This window comes from Anguilla rostrata, chromosome 18 (genome assembly GCF_018555375.3).
Source record: "Anguilla rostrata isolate EN2019 chromosome 18, ASM1855537v3, whole genome shotgun sequence".
In the NCBI taxonomy this organism is placed as follows: Eukaryota; Metazoa; Chordata; class Actinopteri; order Anguilliformes; family Anguillidae; genus Anguilla; species Anguilla rostrata.
In genome coordinates, this window is record NC_057950.1 from 27,101,265 (window position 1) to 27,117,762 (window position 16,498).

At 49.2% G+C, this 16,498-nt stretch overlaps 1 protein-coding gene across 3 annotated transcripts in view; it reads left to right on the forward strand.

Moving 5' to 3' along the window:
- macrod2 (mono-ADP ribosylhydrolase 2) overlaps positions 1 to 16,498 on the forward strand; it is a 561,756-nt gene that overhangs the window by 146,030 nt on the left and 399,228 nt on the right. For all 3 annotated transcript variants that reach the window (XM_064316703.1, XM_064316705.1, XM_064316704.1), the window contains exon 4: positions 14,911 to 14,940. In XM_064316703.1, coding sequence (XP_064172773.1) covers positions 14,911 to 14,940 — 30 coding nt within the window. The remainder of the gene's footprint in view (positions 1 to 14,910; positions 14,941 to 16,498) is intronic.

The window sequence follows — 16,498 nt, forward strand, 5'->3', positions numbered from 1 at the left end:
TGTGTTTGTGTCATGTGCATGTGTGTGTGTGTGTTTGTGTCGTGTGCATGTGTGTGTGTGTGTTTGTGTAGTGTGCATGTGTGTGTGTGTGTGTGTGTGTCGTGCCATCCCCCCATATGCTGTAGTTTACGTTTCCCCTCCTAAGCTTTCCAGCTCATTTACATAAATCTATGTGCAAATTGGGTCTTCCGGCATTAACCAGGGGCTTTGTGTTCAATCATGACAAACGTGCAGAGTAAATAGTTTTTTGGCTTGCGGTGAATGTCTCGAGCGAGAAATAAAGCACAATGTAACGCACAGCCAATTATCCCGTGCAATTAGGCGTCTCTGCGGGGGAGGGGTCCTCCTTCGAGCTTCTGCCCCTCCTCTCCGTGCTCCGTTCGGCCTCCTCACCTTCGTCACCTTTAGTTTTATCGCCCGGAAGAGGCTGACTGTTTTTTTCTCTCCTCGCTCTTCTTTGCTATCGTTCAGGTTCACCTTTTGTTTACGTTCGGCTCGAGGTTCTTTCGGTCGGACGGGCGGGAAAGCGCTTAAAAGCCGCGGTCGCCTGGCGGAGCGCGCCGCGTTATCTCCTTCATCCAGAAGAAAAGGGTTCCGGGGCCCGCTTTCTTTAAAAGGAAACGGGGCGGCTGTCCGCCGCCACGCTGGAATGATCGGGCGCGGCTGCGATTTTCCCAGAAGGCCGCGCTCGCTTCGCCATGACAGGACGGGGACACTCAGCCCGTCGCCAGTCATTTTGTCATTTTCCCTGTACCTGTAATAATGATATTTAATGGCGCGCTTCTTCTCATTCGGCGAACGGGCGCCGGCGGGAGTGACGAGTTATGCTTCTAATGCGGCCGCGTCTCTTCAGAGCTGTCCAGCCTCGAGCAGGATATGTGGAGAACAGGAGAGTCGGGGCTGTCACTGTAACTTGTGCAAGGAAGGGCGTAAGAAAAGAACAGATAAAAACGTTCAAGAAAAGTTTGAAAATGCCTTCTTTGTACACTGTTGAAATGAAAACACAATATATCCACCTCATTAAGATTTATAGTTCTGCACGTTGTGTTTAATTTAGGTGTACTATGACCCATAAATCACTGATGGCAAAAACTATTAATAGAGATTCATTGTTTTTCAAATGTTTAGATTAAATGAAGTACAGGCAGCTGGTCAGACCAGCATGTTTGTATTTCTTTTCACATTTTCGGTGTGATTTAATTTCACACTACCTCATGCAATATAATAAAACAATGATTATGAGATTGAAGTGTAGACTGTCAGCTGTGATTTGAGGGTATATACATCCATATCAGGCAAGTATTGTAGGAATTACAGCCCTTTTTGTACTTAGTCCCCCCATTTTAGTGAAGCAAAGTAATGGGACAATTGGCCACTCAGCTGTTTCTTGGCCAGCTGTGTGTCTTTGCATCAGTAGTTCATGAAAAGAAAGCTAGTAAAAGGTCTAGAGTTGTCTAGAGTTGATTCTAGGTTTGGAATTTGAATTTGGAGTGTGTTGAACTTGAGAAACATGAGAAATGAGTAAGTGTCAATACTAGTAAAGCAGGCCGAGACATAGCCAAAACATTGTTCAGAAGGAAGAACACACTAATGAGCTCAACAGTAGCAAACAACCTGGTAGACCATGGAAGGCCACCATACTGAATGACTGAAGAATTCTTTCATTTGTGACGAAAAACCCCTTTTCAACTGTCGAACAGATCAAGAACACTCTCCAGGATGTGGGCATAGTTGTGTCAGAGACCACACCAGCATCACGTCAGAGGTTTCACTGCAAGATGCAAACCACTGGTAAGCCTCAGGAACGGAACGGCCAGGTTGCAGTTTGCTAAATAAAGAGCATAAAAATGGCTTCTGGAACAGACTTTTTGGACAGATGAGAAGAAAATTAACTTTTGCCAAAGTGATTGGAAAGACAAAAAAACGTGGAGAAAGAAAGAGACTGCTCGTGATCCAAAGCACACCGCTTCTGAGAAAAACGATGGAGGTAATGCTATGGCTCGTCCCTGGAACTGGTTCGCTTTTCTTTATTGATGATGTAACTGCTGATGGCAGCAGCAGGATGAACACCGAAGTGTACAGAGACATCTTCTTTGTTCAGACCCGACCAAGTACCTCAAAACTCATTGGAAGGCACTTCACCTTGTAGCAGGACAATGGCCCCAAACATACTGCCAAAGCAAAGAAGGAGTTTTTCAAGACCGAAAAGTAGAATGCTGTTGGCACTGGCGTCATGTTTTCTTACCTGTCACAAATTTGGCACTGCTGGGATTGCTTTGTAACTTTTTTTCTGCGATTTCTGCAGCTGCCTGTCTCACGGTTATTGTTGTATTTTAGCTGTTATATGAATTGTTAGGCTTGTAAAAGGTTCAGGGTCGGTTTCTCGTGGCCCAGTTTAATCCTGCTCCTGGGCTCAAAGCAAGCTTGCTGCCATCTCTCCGCTGAAGACACACCATTTTAGTCTAGAAATACGCTTAATATGGGTCTGAGAAAGCAGTTTTAAACATGTATGTAAAATAATCTCCTCCCACACTAGCCCTGTGTGTGTGCAGTCACACCCCATCACATTTAATACCTTATGCATGTACCTAAAACATGAGCCTGGCAGAGTTAGTAGAATCATTATAATTCAATTTATATTTTCAAATAGGCTTTTCTGTAGAAAATGTGTCGTATTGGATTAAAACAGCATGAGACAAATTTTCAATGGCCTTTTTTTTCTCTTTTTTTTGAGATGCAAGATCATTTTATTCTTATCCGGGAGTGGGAAGTAAATTACAGCATGAGCAGTTTTATCAAAACCATTCATCCTTTTCATTTCAAGTTCACATCGCGATTTATCAACCTAGCACCTACAGTGCTCAATGCTTGCTGCAACACAGTTTCCTATGTGCTGAGAACTCTGTACTGTCCCCAGTAATAATAAGAGAGAAGAGAAAATCATCATTATAAAGAGTTTTTGTTATTATTTATGGTTATGCATTTATTGGCAGGTCTTGCCTTTTCACATATTACATGTGTATACAGCTGGGTGTTTGAAGCTCTGAAGCTCTAAGGGGAAATATCACTGCCTGGCTGGGGAGTCAAAACTGACAACCTCTTGATTACAGGCACACTGATTCCACCGGGCTGTGGGGGATGGAGATCTCTGGCCGGGCTGGATGAAGCCTTGCTGGGGGCTCGTCTGATTGGCCGGCCTCTTGTGATGCGGCGCGGTGTGGGCGGTTCTGAGCGTGTGAGCTCCCTGCATGTCCTCATGGATACATGAGCCGCCAGGTCAGCAGAAACAGGAGCATCTGTCTGCTAACAATAATACGATCACTAGGTTAAATAAAAAGTAAAAATAATAGAAATAAATAAACAAACAACAATAATAATAATAATAATAATAATAGTCACATCAGTAATAAAATGTTAATGTAACCTGCCAACTGTGCAATGGTTCTGTAGCTCGAGGGGTGATATCTTGAGCTTCTGTGTGGGAAGTGGAGGGAAGCCAGGGTTGTAAAAGTGAAATGCTTCATTTCACATATTTTTCCTCACAATTTTGAATGGCCAGTTTTAGTGCAGACAAGCACACTCTCTCCCCCAAGAACGGCAAAGTCGAACCGCTGCCTCTTTTTGCTAACTAGTTCACAGGCGCGAGTCGGAGGCCCCCCCCCCCCCCTTGTGCACAGTTTGAGCAGGCTGACCGTGGGTGCTCGGTCCACCTGAGGGGATTGTTGGAGCATGACGGTTGAGGCAGTGATGTCCCACAGACAGAACCCCCCCCTCCCCTCCTCCCCCAGGCATCGCTGCGGGCAGGTCTGCACCCTCCAACCGCAAAGTCTACATTAGACCCCAGACTGTGGGGCATATTTTCGCTCTCGCCATGCTCCCAGTCATCCTGCAGTTGTTTCTGGGTGGAAAGCAGACATGTCTTAGTTTCTTTTTTTGGGGAGACTGTGATCTCTGACCGGGGGGAGTGTTGGAATGCGTCAGTTGGGTGGTGGGCCTGTGCAAACCCCTTCAGGCAGACAGCAATGGAAGCAGAATTCCGCTTGCATTTGGAATACCGCCCTCGGGTCAAAGTATGTGCTGTGTGAGGGTGTTCGACGCGGGACGGACAGGCGCCATTTAAGAAGCACCACCATACCCCTGGACTTTTCCAAATCCGTCTTCTTGAAACTATCAAAAGGAGAAAAAAGAAAAAAACTGTTGGATGGTGGCATCATCGTTTATGTAGTTTCCATCATTGCCTACAGGTGCCTAGAGAACGGCATTAGATCTGATGGTGCGTTCTAGCTGTATGCGGAACAGTTTGTGAAACCATCGCCAGGGAAACCGTTGCCGTGCTATCATGGCGCTCTTCCGGGGACCCGACTCGGTCATTTGTTGGCATTCCACCTGGAGAGGGAGAAAAACGGAACAGGCTTCAGGCCTTGTGCCATAGCAGAGTTCCTGGGAGGGCTAGCTAGCGCTGCGGATGATGCTCGAACTCCGCCCGTCCCCCAGTCGTGATGAGTGTGGTAGGACGCGAGAGGCATGAAAACGCAGTGCCCGTTAGCCTACTTGCAGCTAAAGATTTAATACCGATGCCCGTAGCGCACAAGCCGCCCCGTAGAGCTTTCGATTTTCAAACTTATCGAAAGTTTTATGAGAATTCATGACTATTGTTTTTTTTTTAAAACAAAATAATGAAAAAAAAAAATTAGCAGAGAACCTACTTTAGCGGTTGAGGACGCTCGGTTTACGGGTGGACCGATTTTCCCGTCTTGGCAAAGGCTGCCTGTGTTGTTTATTTTCTGTACAGAGAAAGAGCTTCGCTTCGCGGGCAGACAGACAGCAGGAGCGCTGGACTGTGAAGGTCTTGCGGCGGGCGAAGCGTCTCCGTGCGTGACACAGGGCACCGGGAAGAAGCCGCCGCCGTGTCATTGTGTGAGCCGAAATGGCTGCCGGCTCTTTCCGCCGCCCTGGTCTTTTCACACACCTTTTCTTCTCGCCCTCAAGTATTTATTAGAGCAACCCCAATGATTTTCTTTTCTTCGCATGAGGCGAATACTGATCCGCGATCGATGCCAGAGGCTCATAATATCGCTTCTTTCTGCTTTTTATTTTTTTGAAACCTTAAACTTGCGACCGGCGGCCTCTGGCGTGGTCATTTCCTCAGGTGAAACGATCTGATGCGAGCGCTTCTCAATCGAGACGAGATCGAGATCGAGACGCTGTGAATGGAATGTGTTTTCCTAAAAAAAAAAAAGAAAAAAAAACACGGTGCGTGCGACCGTCGTTGCCTGGTTACCCACGCGAATCCGCAACGGCGTGCAAATTTATAATAACAACGTGTCGGGCGGAGGGCGAGACGTCGATCCGAAGGTGAAGTCGAGTCGGAGCTCACGGAGGCTTCGCGGACCGCGCGTCTGCGGTGATCTCATGACTCTTACTCCGCCGGCTCGCAGACACGCTCGCGCCTCCCGGAAAACTCCCACCCTTCCCGAAAGCGCTCCGGCTGCACTCTTTTCCTGCCAAAGCGCTTTACTGTAAGACCGAACTGCCACCCCGATTTATGCAGTCGCACTCTTACACAAACCCCTGTGAGTGCGGGAATGGGCGTATGAGAGCTAGTGAAAATATGTGCTGTTTGCGTGCGTGTGTGTATGTGTGTGTGTGTGTGCGCGTGTGTGTGTGTTTGTGTGTGTGCGGACGTGGGCGTGTTTGTGTGCGCGTGTGTGTGCGCGTGTGTGTGCGTGCGTGTGTGTGTGCGCACGTGGGCGAGTTTGTGTGTGCGTGTGTGTGTGTGCGTGTATGTGCGTGTGTGTGCACGTGTGTGTGCGTGTGCGTGTTTGTGTGTGTGTGCGCGTGTGTGCGTGCGTGTGTGTGTGCGCACGTGGGCGTGTTTGTGTGTGCGTGTGTGTCGTGTGGTGTGTGCGTGCGTGTGTGTGTGCGCACGTGTGCGTGTTTGTGTGTGCGTGTGTGTGTGTGCGTGCGTGTGTGTGTGCGCACGTGGGCGTGTTTGTGTGTGCTGTGTGTGTGCGTGCGTTTGTGTGTGCGCACGTGGGCGTGTTTGTGTGTGCGTGTGTGTGCGTGTGTGTGTGTGTGCGCACGTGGGCGTGTTTGAGTGTGCGTGCGTGCGTGTGTGTGTGTGTGCGTGCGTGTTAATTTTTGTATTTTGCCCAAGAAATAACTTTTTTAAAATAACTGTGTGATTGAATTGAATTGAATATAATTTTGTTATTGCTACTTCGTGCCTCAGCTGAGTAGTACCTATTACTGAGAAAGAAGTCAATTTTCTTTGTGCATTAGTGTATGGAATGTACTTCATCCTTGTGCTTTATAGCATTAAGGTAATGATCAAAACCTGCTAATGTAGTATTACAATTTAGCATTAGAATTGGGCAATTCACTATGTAGAAGAGTACAGGACTTCTACTCTCTGTGAGTTTATCGAGTATGGAAATCTAATTCATAAGAGAACGAAAAATAGTGGAAATGAAGTTCCATGAAAAACCAACCTTTTCTTCTCTTATGGGGACAAGCTTGCTGAACTGAAATTCAGAGAAGTTCTAAGCTTCTGAGGATCTGCGCAGACGTCAGATAGACTTCCTGTGGTGAACCGTGGCACGCAAACTCAGCACTTCACCGTGCTCTGTGCCACCCTATGTGTACGGCAAAACCTGCCCCGCTCAGTCTTCAGACAGGTTAACGTCGTCGTTTTTAATCGTTACGTATTTGTAACATTTTCGATATCGGAGTTGTCTTCCTGTTTGAATGCAGCATGTTTCACTTTTCTAGAGGGCGTACACCCGCGGGAACAAAAAACCAAAAAAACAAAAACAAAACGCACAAACAAAAATATTAACGACGGCGCATTTCGGGCGAATCTCGGGGCGGCGTGACGGGCAGTGACCGTGCGAGATCAAGGGAACGTACGCAAAGCGAGTGTCGTAGCTGAGATTGTGCTCTGCGAATTAATTTTGATTTGAAGGTCAGGTGACAGGTACAGCTGTGGCGGGCTCCAGACTTCGCTCACGTTTGTTTGTTGTTGCCTGGTTGCTACGATCGAGCGGGGGGTGGGGGTGGGGGTGGTGGGGGGGGTGGACACAGCACACCGTCCCCACAGCATACCGTTTCTTTTCATAACATCTTTGCATAGCCAGATTACAGTCCAATTTGTTCCATTCATAGGGAAATGTTGAATATATTTCTGATAGCTTTTTGCTGTTGCTCACTTGGAATTGAGGGGGAACGCGTCCTTCCTCCTCCCTCCTCATCCTCCTTCCTCCCTCCTCCTCCCTCCTCATCCTGGTTCACGGTGGATAGCGGTAACCACACACACGGTAAGGCGGTGGATAGCGGTAGCCACACACGCGGTAAGGCGGTGGATAGCGGTAGCCACACACACGGTAAGGCGGAGGATAGCGGTAAGCACACACACGGTAAGGCGGTGGATAGCGGTAAGCACACACACACGGTAAGGCGGTGGATAGCGGTAGCCACACACACGGTAAGGCGGTGGATAGCGGTAACCACACACACGGTAAGGCGGAGGATAGCGGTAAGCACACACACGGTAAGGCGGTGGATAGCGGTAAGCACACACACGGTAAGGCGGTGGATAGCGGTAAGCACACACACGGTAAGGCGGTGGATAGCGGTAAGCACACACACGGTAAGGCGGTGGATAGCGGTAAGCACACACACGGTAAGGCGGAGGATAGCGGTAAGCACACACACGGTAAGGCGGTGGATAGCGGTAAGCACACACACGGTAAGGCGGTGGATAGCGGTAGCCACACACGGTAAGGCGGTGGATAGCGGTAACCACACACACACGGTAAGGCGGTGGATAGCGGTAGCCACACACACGGTAAGGCGGTGGATAGCGGTAAGCACACACACGGTAAGGCGGTGGATAGCGGTAAGCACACACACGGTAAGGCGGAGGATAGCGGTAAGCACACACACGGTAAGGCGGTGGATAGCGGTAAGCACACACACGGTAAGGCGGTGGATAGCGGTAGCCACACACGGTAAGGCGGTGGATAGCGGTAGCCACACACGGTAAGGCGGTGGATAGCGGTAGCCACACACGGTAAGGCGGAGGAGACCGTCCCGGGCTTTCACCCGTATATATTTACGAGCGCCGCGGTGGCAGGAGGAGGAGGCGCGGGAGGAAGCGCGGGAGGTGGCGGTGCCCGGGGGGAGGCGCGATGTGTTCGGGTGGCGCGCGGCGGACTCTGACACCGCCGATCGCGTTTCCCCGGCTGCCTGCCTAAAGAGCCCCCCCCCCGGGACCCCTCCCCCCCCGCGATAAAGAACCAAAGAGCCGCTGTGACTCTGAGCGTGACCGCGCGCCCGCGCGGGGAAGACACACGCATCTTTAATGCCTGCAAAATAAGAAATACGCTCACTTTCTTTCCCTTTTTTTTTTTACAAGAGCCGGGTGTCAGTTCATGCAAAGTTCGGCGAAAGAATGTTCTGTGTCTTCACCCAGGAGAGCACAGACACAGAAGTGAGGCAGCTTTCCCATTACATTACAGGCATTCTACATCCCTCCCAAATATATACATATATATGTATGTATATGCATCTCATATAGGCTATATGTGTGTGTGTGTGTACACACATCCCACATATATACTGAATATATATATAATGATTCACATTTATTTTGTTTTTGTATTAAGCGACTTCAAGATGTATCAGAAGTATGTATCGGAGAAGATTCTCATGTGTGCTGGGGATGACACGTATGTCATTTTCACTCCGGCGATGTGATCAGATAAGAGATTGCGTGTTTGGGGTGCTTGCCCGGACTCGTTTGTGGGGGGCTTCCTTTCGCTGGTTTTTTTCCCCCATAAGGCCGTTGTGCGGCGGGTTTCCGGCTCGGCGAGCGTTCGCCCACTGGGATACGCGGCGGCGGCGGCGGCGGCGGCGACGGTGGAGGAGAGCCGTGGCGGGCTGCTCGGCTCAGAGGGCCGGGGGAACGCCTAATGACTATCGAACAGGAACTCTGTTCGGGTCAGTCGCTGCTTCCTGTCGGCCGTCAGCTTAGCTGTCATCTTCCAGAGCGCGTGTCGCGTATTTGTCAAAAACGGTTGTCGCCCGTGACAACGTATTTAACAGCGGGCTTGGATTTTAACGCATTCATTCGATTTTACTATTAAAAAGGTACATTTATTGAGGAAATGAGGATGAATTTATTTATTTATTGAAATTCTTATCATGGAACGCGATGTGATGCCATTTAATGGGCGCTTGATATGATAAACACAAGAAATATTGATTTTGTGAGATGTGAGTCACACGTGTGACAGGTTATCGGTCGTCCAGGCAACACTCGATCACGACGAGCGTGCTGATTTTCCCTGATGCCCGTTTGACGTTTGCTTTGAGCCAGTCAAGCTTTCAGCACGTTTAAAACCTCACATCTGCCGTTCTCACACTCGCACTCAGCCGCACGCGCTGGGGATCCACGGCAACGGCGCTGATTATCCAGTCAGCGGAAGCGCCTAGTTTACTGCTCCGTGGCTGCGTGGCGAATGGGTTGAGGAGTTCCTGCCTTTGCATCTACGTGGGAAAATCTCGTTAAAAAAAAAACCCTGCGCAAATCGGGTACAGATTTTCCGAGACTTCTGAGCCGTTTCTTGTGTTTTTTCTTTTCCCTTGTTCGAGCCGGAGTTTTTTCCGGAGGTTTTCCGGGACACAGTGGCCGCCTTCATGCCGCCCTCTGGACGGCGAGCGGCGCGTTGGCACAATGCGGCGGCCTGTTCTCGCGGCGGGGAGTTGAAAGAGGGCGCAGGAAGCGGGAGCGCGTGCGCGAGCGCGTGTCAGAGGGCCGGCGGCTTTCGCGTCTCCGCGTGACGCTCGCTAACGACCGGCTGTCCGTCGGCGAGCCGGGGGACCAATTAGGGACCGGGATTTACGGCCCGCGGCTGCGACCGCTACCGAGGCTCCCGGTGACCCTGGTTCAGCGGCCGATTGGTTGAGGGGGTGGGGTGAGGGGGCGGGGGCGCCGCTCAGTGTTTACCTCGTCCAGCGCTACTCGTTTCCCGCTCAGAGCTCGTAAAGCTGTTCTGGAAGGAGACGCACCGTGTGATTAAAGGCTTCCTCCCCCCCCGTCCCCCGCACGTGGCTCCGCCCCCGCTGCTCGCGGGACTCAGCGAAAGTGACGTCTCGCACAGGAAGTGGTCCCCCGCTCCCCCTTCCTGCCCGGCGGCGGTAGCAGATGAGGCCGAAGCCGCTCTGTTTCCTGCCGCGCGCGTCTGCAGCCGGGCTTGTGATTGCAGGTGTGTTTTCTCTCGCGCTCACAAAGGCCTCTTACTCAAACCCAAAAACCCAAAATGGGGGGAGGGGGGGGGGGGGTTTCCTAGCAACTCTATAAAACCGGCCTAAAAAAAGTACAAACAAGGACCCAAGCTCTTTATCTTTTCCTCTAATTATATTTTTTGTTGGTCTAATTACATTTTCCCTCCTTGTTTGAAGACATGGTGATCCTCTGTGGCCCGGAGGGGGGAAAGGGTTGGCGAAGGCTGAAAGGGAACGGTGTTGTTTTTGGAGACGTTCGCTTAGCTGCTGGATGAACCCCGGCTTTAAACCGGTCTGAACGCTGAGAAAAACAACATCGCCCGCCGCGTGGGTGTCCTCCACCGCGGAACCAGCGCTGCAGACGACTGTCGAGCGCAGACTGTTCATTATGTGGCCCGGCTGCTGGAGAAGAACCCGTCGTCCAACCCTCAGGCTACGATTCGTTGATGATCAACGGGAAGGAGCCCGAATTCAGGCGCTGACAGAAAATATAAAGTGCGCTGTGACGTGAATTGGTAGAGATGCCTTTTAATGCGTCATTACGACAGTGTGGATATTTCTCATTGTCTTCAGCTAATTCATACGTATTCAATGCTGCTGCGATCACACTGTTGTCTTTGCTGTGACGTACCGTCCGCTGCATTTCGAATCCGCCGGTCAGTGACCTTGGTCTTCCGAAACACATGTGCGGCGCTCTTTTATGTGCTGCTGTTTCTCATTTGATTCTGTTCGCCCCCTTTTTTTTTTAACTAAAAGGATCATAAAAGCCGGTCCTTTTTTTGAAGGTGGGGGGGAGGGGGGGGGTGTATTTAATGTGCCCCTTGATATCTTGCTGAAAGCCGAGTCTTGTTTTTGCTGGCTGTGTAGGCCGGTAAAAGGTGTGTAGGTGTGTAACAGGGGGGCTGCAGTGTGTGCAGGCAGAGATGAAAGGGGTGGCTCGCGCCACAAAGCGGGGGGAAGAGGGAGAGCGTCAGAAGGAAGGAGAAGAGCCGGGCTTTCTCTCCCCTGCCGCGCGGTCATCAGCTTCCCCGGCGAAATGACACCGCCGGTCTCTGTGCCCTCCTCACCCCCCCATACCCCCACTCCCTGGTCCTGGCAGCAGTGTCCGTTGCTGCTGTGTAACGGTTGGGGAACTGGGTTTGTAAGTCAATGGCTGTTGGTTCGATTCCCAGCTCGGGGTCCTGCGATTGTACCCCGGAGAACGACACTTGAGCCTGAACTCTCTCAGCCATATCCAGCTGTGTAAACGGACTGTGTGATTCGTCCGTGAGGTGCTGAGCCAGAACGGAACGCTGTGATGTCACAGACGTGGGAGTGTCCCTTCTCGTCTGTTCTGGGCTCTGGGCCCTGGGTCATTCCGTGATTGCACGAAGGAGTCGGATTTTGTTGCGCACGTGATTTCCTGATTACTTAGCGAGGAAATGGGGGAAATCACGCACAAAGCATATTTCTCTAATGTCAGGTCAGCAAGCCACTGTGGAACAGGGTGAACTGCAGTACAGGGTTTTTAATTAATGAAATAATTCATGAGTTAATGAATTTATTTTTGCATTGCCGTCATGTTAAAATAACGGAGTTTAAGCCTGTTGCTTCACCTCAGTGAGGATCCTGACTGTGTAATCCACCTGTAGCTTTTAGCACTCCCCGGTTAATAGTAAAACCTGGAACGGATCAGAGCGCTATCCATTCATAGCCTCGCGAGCATAGATCGGTGACCTGTTGTCCTGTTGTTCTCTTTTCACTTCCTTGCGAAGCGTCCGCTGTCTGGGTGCGTTTAAATAGGGTCGCGGGAGGTTTCCCCCCGCGCGGAGACGCTAGGTCAGGCCGGCAGGCACGGGGACAGCTGCGGAGTCAGCACGGAATTAAATCACACGCCGTTTCCAGCAGGCTACGCCGAGGCAGGGGGCGGAGAGTCCGGGGTCAGGAAGTAACAGTCCCGGCCCACGTGTTCCTTCCACCCGTGAACTCGGCCGGCTGATTCCGCTAATTAGCTCCGCCTCCAGGCTGAAGGATGGCGCTAATTGGCAAATCCAGGCGATTGAAACAAAATGCTGGAGAGGGCATTTTGCTTTCTGAACCTGGGTTTTCCCGTCTCTGCCCCCAAAAGTTTGACGCGCACGCGCGGTGCCGGTCCGTTATAATTCGTTTTCGGTTTGTGCGAGCAAAGCCGCCATGTTTAACAGTAAGCCTCGATCAAAGTTTTGATGAAGATTAACCTAATCCACACGCCCTGTTTATGAAAGTGAAAGCGCCAGATGGTTTTCAAGCTCCACAACTATAAGTAGGGTGAGGGTACGTTCTGTAAATCATGTTTTTTTTATCTTGAAAACTGCTTCCTGCAGATAAGAAATGGATATACTACCGTTACCTTTTTTTTTACAATCCCCACATTATAGCAGTCTTGGGGATTGTGCGTTTATTGTCATCTCGGTGTCCTAGATTTCGGGGTTCAGCCAGGGGAGGGAGAGAGCTGGTGTGCTGGAAAAACACAACGGTTTGACGAATACGGCAGCATTTACGCAACCTGCTGTAGATTTTTTCGCTGTGTCAGCGCGCTGCCAGGAGTTTGGGGGGGGGTCCTCAAAACTGAGCTCGGCTTGAGGGCCCCGTAACTGATAAAACCCAACGCCGAGTCTGCAGGGCTCCCACAATGCATCTCACTGCGTGCCGTGACACTGTTCTGTGGGATTTGTCTTTAGCCACCGGTGTGGTTATACAGCAAACGCTGCGTTTCGCAGCCCCAGAGAGCCGTAGGGTGCGCTGTCATCATCGCAGGCTGCAGAAATTCACACGGAGCTCCGCCGTGTACAATCAACCACACATTGTGATGCTCTGCCATTAGCTGATTTTTTAATTGAATATGCTGTCAATAAATCTCTCTGTACATTAATAGTCGTAATAGAGGCTTATGGCACAATATAAATATCTGTAATAAATAAATAAATATGTAAATGAATAAATAAATAATCTGTGTCTTTGGAGTATTGTGTAATTAAAGTCTAACACTTGCTGATCTTGAGGGAAACCGATTTGATAACGGAGGATTGTAGTAATCTTTCGCTTGATAAACAATTATAAACAGCCTGGGAGCTGTAGAGAAATTTCCATTAGATTGAAATCCATCGTTAGCCATGCCTAGTGCCTGTCGTACCTGTGTGTGAGTGCGTGCGACGTGCGTGGGTGCATGCGTGTGTGTGTGTGTGTGCGTGCATGTGCATGTGTGCATTTGCGTATGTGTGTGTGCTTGCATGTGTGTGTGTGTGTGTGTGTGTCTGTGCGCACATATGTGTGTGTGTGGGTGTGTGCGCGCACATACACATCTGTGTTTATTCAGCCTGGATTGCATTCTGTCAAATTCCCATTTCATCAGCGATGTGCTCTCTTTGTCCTCCTCCCGTGTTCGTGCATCTGCTTTGCCTTATGAGCAAAGCTGGCCCTCAGTGCTATAGCTGGAAGGTGTGGAGTCATTGGCCCTCTCTTTCAAAAGCCACAGGGCTAAGGTCAAAAGAAAAAATCTGGAGTCCTTTTGTCGGTTATTTTTGAATATCAGATATTAGCCTATTATGAATTGTTCTCTGTGGCTTGGCTCGGACTGTAAACAAGCATTATTCAATTGTGTGTGCATGTGAAAACACGACAGTCTTATGCAATTTTACCAAATAATGTATTTGCTCTACAAAATACTGGATAGATTATCTTTGTTGACTTTAGGATGAAAAGAACTGGTCAATTAAGAGCAGGGGGGGGGGGGAAAGGAAAAACCCAAAAGTAAGATTTTTCACGGAAAAGACTTCAGTTCGCTGTAATGACATCCAGCGCCCATCAGCTGATCTTTCCTCCAAACGTGTACCTGCTCTTTTTTCTCTCTCAGAAACACTCATATCAACCGTAAGAATTTAATCCCTGCTAATCCTTTCTCTTTCCACAGAGGACCGGCCTGGGTGCTGATAATACTTCTTTATTTTTTTCTTATTTTAATGGCATCTTCTGAAATAATTAAAGTTACCCTTTGAGCTCGGCTCTTTGCGCGCCTGTAATTTTGGAGTTGCGGACTGTTCTGGAAGGTCACAGAGGGGCAGGAAGAATAATTAGCATGCCGTTTCCTAGTCTGCTAATACACAGTCGAGAAAAAAACTAAAAACAAATCTATGTAAGATATCCCTGGAAACGGTTGCGTTTGAAAGAAAACGCTCTCGAGCCGTGTGCTACAGCCCCGAACCCTGGTTGTTTATCATGGGTTTGAAAATTCCGTCAGAGAGACCCTCCTGGGTACTTCAGTGGTTGCTAATGCTCTGTACCCTTGCATTCAGATGCAACAACGAAGCGACAGTTCAGTACTTCACCAAGTGTTCTGTTGTTTTATTGTACATCGCCAATGCTGGTATTCATTGATTTAATAGGCTGAAAAGCTAAAGAAGACAACGATGCAATCCAGCAGAGTATAAAATTCTACCCTATCTGCAAACCTCTGCTTGCCTTACACGGTGTGCTGTGAAATTTCCTTTGTTCATTTTTTGACACATTGCTAAAACATGGAAGTAAAGCGTGGCCCACTTTATTGCTCGTCTTTTAATCTGTTTTTTTTCTCTCTCTCTCTCTCTCTCTCTCTCTCTCTCCCTGCAGCAAACTCCAGTCTCCTGGGAGGTGGCGGAGGTAAGCTCGTGTGCCGGTTGACTCAGCGTTTAGCCGTTTTTAATGCTAAGTTTGTCAGACGCGCTAGTTCAATTTGGCTTATCTTACATGGGAAAAGATAGGGTGGCGAGAATGCCTGCAGCCAGCCAACACGCTGCTGTCTGAGTGGCCATTCGTGCAGCATTCCGTCACGGGATTGGACAGAGCAAATAGCACCTGATGTACCAAAGGGCTGGACCGATCATGGTGCCACCGCCCACTCCAGCAGTCCTCTTTCAGAATATTTCGAGGCCCCCATGACATGATTGAAGTAATCATTCCACGGGGCCACTGGGGGGGGGGGCTGGTGTGATGAGTGGGGTCGGGGCGGGCTTAGGCCGGGAATCAACCCAATTAGAACATCACTTTTGATCTGGAGCAATGCACTGAACAGGGTCAAGGCACAGTAAAATAACCAGACAGGCCCATTCTTACATTATATATATATATATATATCTTTGTGATCAGCTCACCAAGGGTTTCTCTCTCAGGTCATCTGTGAGAGCTGTTTCACAGTCTGTGCAGACAATTAGCAGTCTGTCCAGAGGAGCTGAAAGACTACCCATGTCTAATCAGTCTTTCCCCAGTGATTACTATCTGATCTGATGCTTGGCTAAGCCCTCGGAAGCCTGGCGATTGTTCCGGTACGTTCCGAAGCCCGCGTCGTCGTCATCTGTGAAAGAGGAGCCCGAGCGGGCTGTCAGATCAGCCTTCGCCGCGCTCTGATTGGGTTCAGAGGTCACGCTCGTATCGTGACAGAGAAGCCATCTCCCCACGCAAAGTTCCGTTTGAGAGACAATCTCTGTTGACATATTCCCCTCTCCTAGAATCCATCGTTCAACCGTTTTTTTTCTTTTCAAATTCATATTCCTTGCTACAAGTTTAGCGTATTTGAAACGCGTTAAAAGCAAACCAGCTGTTTCCTTTTTCTACCATTTTCTTCGTAAAAAAAACATACTAGTTTCTTTTCCTTATCCTTCAGCGTATCTGACCGAGTAAACACAAGTCCTTTCAGGTCTGCGTATTGAATCAGAATGCGTGTTATTCCTGGCGTCTGCAGGTGAACAAACAGCTTCTCTGAAAGTCGAGACCATGTTTTACATTCCACCTACAAACACAAAGTAATGTAGGGCATGCTTTATTTACATATTTTCAGAGTGATGTTGTGCTGGCTTGCTGGTATCACACTGGACTGAAAGAGGTGAAGGTTCTCAGTGAATGTGTATTTAAGAGAATGATGAATATCAGCACAAAAGCAGAGCCTTTTCTTTTCTAACTGCCTTTCTTATGTATGTTTTGCGTGTTTGGCAATCAACCCCCAACCAGCTTGATTCCTTAATTGTTTCTAAAACTAACCTAGCAGTTACTTGCATACTTTTGATTCGTGAGAAGAGAAGATTTTTTTCCCCCACTTCTGTAGGATAGTGATCTTTAAAATAACAGACAGCCGTGGCAGCAGCCACTGCGAGGGAATCCGAGCTTGACATCTTTCCTCTAGCAGTTCATCAGTGTTAATACGCCTCTGCAGGCTATCTTCTCC